This window comes from Sander vitreus, unplaced genomic scaffold (genome assembly GCF_031162955.1).
Source record: "Sander vitreus isolate 19-12246 unplaced genomic scaffold, sanVit1 ctg299_0, whole genome shotgun sequence".
Taxonomy (NCBI): Eukaryota; Metazoa; Chordata; class Actinopteri; order Perciformes; family Percidae; genus Sander; species Sander vitreus.
Genome location: NW_027595453.1, coordinates 52,501 through 57,500, shown reverse-complemented (window position 1 = coordinate 57,500; position 5,000 = coordinate 52,501). Strand labels below are relative to the sequence as shown.

Here is a 5,000-nt window from a genome sequence, read left to right as displayed (position 1 = left end):
GGCAGGTTTAAACCTGTTTTAAGCCTCTAAACAGGCTCTAAATGTCATTACCAGAGCTCCCCATGTGCAGTGATTCCTTCTGAGGGAACACGGGGAATCTGACTGCTGGAGATGTGACAGAAAGACATAAACGTTGTTAATCCAGCCAGCACATACCTCTGTTTATTTCCTGTTTTCCGGTCTAGTCCACACATTCAGAAGGAATCACTGCACATGGGGAGGCACTTGTAATGACATTTCCAGCATGTTTAGAGGCTTAAAACAGGTTTAAACCTGCCCTGTTTAAGCCTGTTGGGTGCTAACGCTAGCAGGAGGATAACACGGTGTAGGCAGCACTGATTGGTTTAGTTCTTCTCTACTGACAGCTCTCCACATTTACACACAACAGATCTACGGGGGGGAATGGACCGGGAGTCTCCTTTAATGACTTGCCTGTAAAGTAAAGGTGAAATCAAATAGAAAGGTTAGGTTATGGGTCTGGAATGATTGGCAATAAAAAAATACCCAACGGTACCTTTATTCCAGCTTCATGTAGTAAAAGGAAGGAGGTTTTTGATGCTTTTTCTGACCGTTTTTCCCCCGTTTTTTCTTTGTTTTCCGCCCTTTTTTCCTAGCCTGGAAATCCAGACTCTGGATTTCCAGGGTACTTTCTTTTCAGCATTTCTTTTGTCTATCTTTTGTGTATTTTCAACTTCCCTAATAATGATTTGCCGTTTGGTCCGGGTGACTTTGAGAGCCCCTGATGAGCCAACACAGCTAATGTTTGTTAAAGAGTGGAATCCAGAGTGAGAGTTGTTTCTGTTCTTCCTGTGTGTGCAGACGAACTGTAATCAGATCTGCGGGCCCGACTACTCTGCGGAGACGAAGCGTTTGATGGCTCAGATCAGCGAGAAGGAGACGTCCTTCGAGCTGGTGGAGGCTCTGCTGAGGTACATCGAGACGCTGCAGGTGGCCGGCGCCGTTCTAATCTTCCTGCCCGGCTGGAACCTCATCTACTCCATGCAGAGACACCTGGAGACCAACCCGCACTTTGGTACGTCGGCACAGCAATGGTAGCGACTCGGCTCAAACACGTTTAAAACTGCTCACAGTTCATTCTCCACATCCAGCTTCATGAGTCATAGAATAAACGAAACAAGCCGTTTCAGTGTCTAAATCAGGAATGCACCAAATCCAGGATTTAGCCTATGATTGGGCTGAATATTGGGCTTTTTGACGGGGTTGGGTTTCTGCTGAACCCTACGCTGTCACTCCGCGCTACGCTGGTCGCCGTGATGACGGCGCCGTTGATTACAGGAAGGTGTTTACGTAGGTGGAGCTTCAATGCAGCAGGCTGAGAGGAAGTGGAAATGGAACTGGTGAGCAGAAAAAGTGTTGTTTGGCAGTACTTTCAGTCAAAAGAAGGCCATTCAAGTCCAGCTACATGTTCAATCTGCAATGCTGATTAGTCTGGTGGTGGCGAGGACCCTAAACAATACACAACATCACCGCTGTTACAACATCTGGTATGAAACATCTGGAAGAATACGAGCTGAGCATGAAGGAATCTACAGACAGCAGCCAGAATGCAGCAACTTCAGGTACGGCAAAGGAAGGACAGTCACTGTTTACTTCATTAATGTGTTGACTGTGTTCATGGACTGAGGGACGGGGACGAGGACTCAGCAGAACCTCAACCATGGGGTTCAGGACTCAGCAGAACCTCAACCAGGGGGTTCAGGACTCAGCAGAACCTCAACCAGGGGGTTCAGGATTCAGCAGAACCTCAACCAGGGGGTTCAGGACTCAGCAGAACCTCAACCAGGGGGTTCAGGATTCAGCAGAACCTCAACCAGGGGGTTCAGGATTCAGCAGAACCTCAACCAGGGGGTTCAGGATTCAGCAGAATCTCAACCAGGGGGTTCAGGATTCAGCAGAATCTCAACCAGGGGGTTCAGGATTCAGCAGAACCTCAACCAGGGGGTTCAGGATTCAGCAGAACCCCAAAAATCTGGATTTGGTGCATCCCTAGTTTAGACTTAACTGTCGTCGCTGTAGCTGTATCCCATCTAGCTTCAACCGTTTTATTTAATGCTTCATTCTTCTTTCTGCTTGGCTTTGTCTTGATGTTTGTCTTGTTTCCAGGAAGTAACCGGTACCGGATCCTACCGCTCCACTCACAGATCCCCCGAGAGGAGCAGAGGATGGTGTTTGAACCGGTTCCCGACAACATCAGGAAGGTCAGAGACGCAGAAGTGTGTGAAATGTGATGTAGTATGCACAGCAGGCGGCTAGGTGGCGCTGTCACACAACACCACCAAGTCAGCGCCTGCCTAGAACCTTCCTCCTCCTCCTCCTCCTCTCTCCCTAGTAGCACGAAGCCAACAACAAAAGCTTCAGTCTGGACAGACGAGGTGGAGGAGTTATTAGATAGATAGGTAGCCCTTTATTGTCCGTGTACACGGAAATTTGTCTTGCAATACAAGCTCCAACAATCACAACACAACAACCTAAAAACAAGAGCTTCAATAAGACATACATAGATACTTCATTAATATGAGGGGGGCCCTGCCCTGCAAGACTGGTCTTAAATAGCCATAAACACATGGGGACGAGTCCTGGGAGATTTTGTCAGCCAGTCTCACGGTGTGCAATACGTGGCTTTCAGTGAGCGTTCGCCACTGAGCGTCCCACCAATTTGGAACAAATCCCCAGGAGCCGTAGAATCGTGGCCTTCAGATGAACAACCACACTGCAGGATGCTTTGAAGTGTTGAGAAAAACAGAAAACTTTCACTGGGATTTCACTGCTCGCTCGAATGACCTAAGTCTCCTTAAAAAGTAGATTCTCTGCTTCCTTCCATTCCTTGCTCCAAACATTGCACACACACACACACACACACACACACACACACACGCTGCACACACACAGACACGCTGCACACACACACACAGACACACACACAGACACGCTGCACACACACACACACACACACACACACACACACACACACTGCACACACAGACACACGCTGCACACACACACACAGACACGCTGCACACACACAGACACGCTGCACACACACACACACACACAGACTGCACACACAGACACACGCTGCACACACACAGACACACACAGACACACTGCACACACGCACACACACACACACACACACACTCACACACAGACACAGGCGCACACACACACTGTCACAGTGAGTTTTTACCCTTTAGATGGGAACGTGAGGGTGGTTACACTTTTTTGTGTTGTTAAGCCCCAAAAACGCCGTCTCCGTCTAAACGAAAGGCACACCTGATCAAATATTTAGTCGTTTCCCCCCGTGAGCGTAGTCGTGTAAACAGGGCCTAAAAGATTCAAACCACTTTCCCCACGGGTGTTAAACTCGCCCACAGAAAGAACGTTAAGGCTACATCTCCAACGCTACGTTTTCATTTTTAACCATCTCCGTCCTCACAAGACTTACAGCTCCAGCAGCAGAACTACTGCATCCATATTAACACGTCTGACATCACATAGCTCATATCCAACCATATTTCCCCTCAAATAACGATCTTTTTTTTTCTCAACATACGACGTGTGTGTGTGTGTGTGTGTGTGTGTGTGTGTGTGTGTGTGTGTGTGTGTGTGAGATCCAGCATCGTTCAGGCTTTAGTTAGAGGGAAACCGTTGTTGTTGTTGTTATTTAAACATGGTGATGAAAGTGTGTTTAATCTGCAGGTAATTCTGTCCACCAACATCGCAGAGACGAGCATCACCATCAACGACGTCGTCTACGTCATCGACTCCTGCAAGTAAGTCTGTCAGACTAGAGATGAAGATATTTGCCTGGTCTTAATTTCGGTCATTTAATACTGGCTTGCGCCCCGGGTTGCGCGGTAAATGAGCGGTCAGGTGATGCATTTTGATTAGCGCGAAAACGGATGCTGAGGAGGTGAAACGGAGGCTGGTAAGTGTATGCCTAGGCCTATTTATGGCGTTTTTCCATTACACGGTACATGCTTGACTCGCCTCGCCTCACTGTGCGTCTGTTTTCCGTTGCAGATGTTAGTACCGCCTCAGCGTGGCTGGTCGTTATACGCCGGCTCGACACACACACCAGCACACAAGTATAAACATCAGGCCACTTGAGCTTGTTTTCCAGTTCTGTGGAGACTCCACGCAGAGCTTTCTCCGTAGCCTATGTAAGTGGCCTGATGTTTATACTTGTGTGCTGGTGTGTGCGTCGAGCCGGCCACGTGTGTGTGTACGTGGCTACGGAGAAAGCTCTGCCTGGTCCAGGCTCCCTCCGCAGAACTGGAAAACAAGCGGCGCTGCAGGAAACTGCCGTGACCTAACGTGACACCCAGAACGTGGAAGGTGTGTTGTTGTTGCCAGAAGACACGTTTAGTTTCAGATGAAGCTGGAGGCAGCAGAAATAAACACAGCTGGATAAACTGTTTATAAATGGCGGGTTTGTTCAGGACGCCCCCGTCTGTCGCTTTCACATCACCTTTTGGTATCGCCTCAGCTCGCTGGGAACCTCGACTGAGGTGGTACTACATAAAGTACCTGTTAGCAGGTACCAGGGACTATATTTCGTAATGGACAACCAAAAAAAGTGAGTAGAGGCGAGTCGAGCAGGTACCACGTGATGGAAAAACGCCATAAGAGTGCTGAGATGTTACAATGTTACAGAGGACTTATTTAGTTTCTTTGTTCCAACTTCCAAGTGGCCTATTGCCTACGTGAGTCATGAATAAGTGATGTATAAATGACTCACTTGGCAAAAGAGCTGTGTGCGTGGGCACATTTGAATAATGTCGGGCTGTAAGTCAGTCAAAATGAACTTTGAAGGCCTGATTACAGCTCTGTGTCACATTGTCAGTGTTTCACTTTGTCCCAGTTTAAAGATCCAACTCTTGTGACCACAGACTTAACGGACGTAGCAGCAGTAACCACACATATTGGTCTGGGGACTGCCGTTTTGATGCCTCGAGTTTGGCAACTTGGCCGTCTCC

General features: G+C 48.2%; 1 protein-coding gene across 3 annotated transcripts in view; it reads left to right on the top strand.

The window, feature by feature from the left end:
• The window catches only part of dhx9 (DEAH (Asp-Glu-Ala-His) box helicase 9), a 35,717-nt gene that overhangs the window by 17,408 nt on the left and 13,309 nt on the right, over positions 1-5,000 (top strand). For all 3 annotated transcript variants that reach the window (XM_078244776.1, XM_078244775.1, XM_078244777.1), the window contains 3 exons: positions 820-1,033; positions 2,125-2,219; positions 3,721-3,794. In XM_078244776.1, the coding sequence (XP_078100902.1) occupies positions 820-1,033; positions 2,125-2,219; positions 3,721-3,794 (383 nt within the window). The remainder of the gene's footprint in view (positions 1-819; positions 1,034-2,124; positions 2,220-3,720; positions 3,795-5,000) is intronic.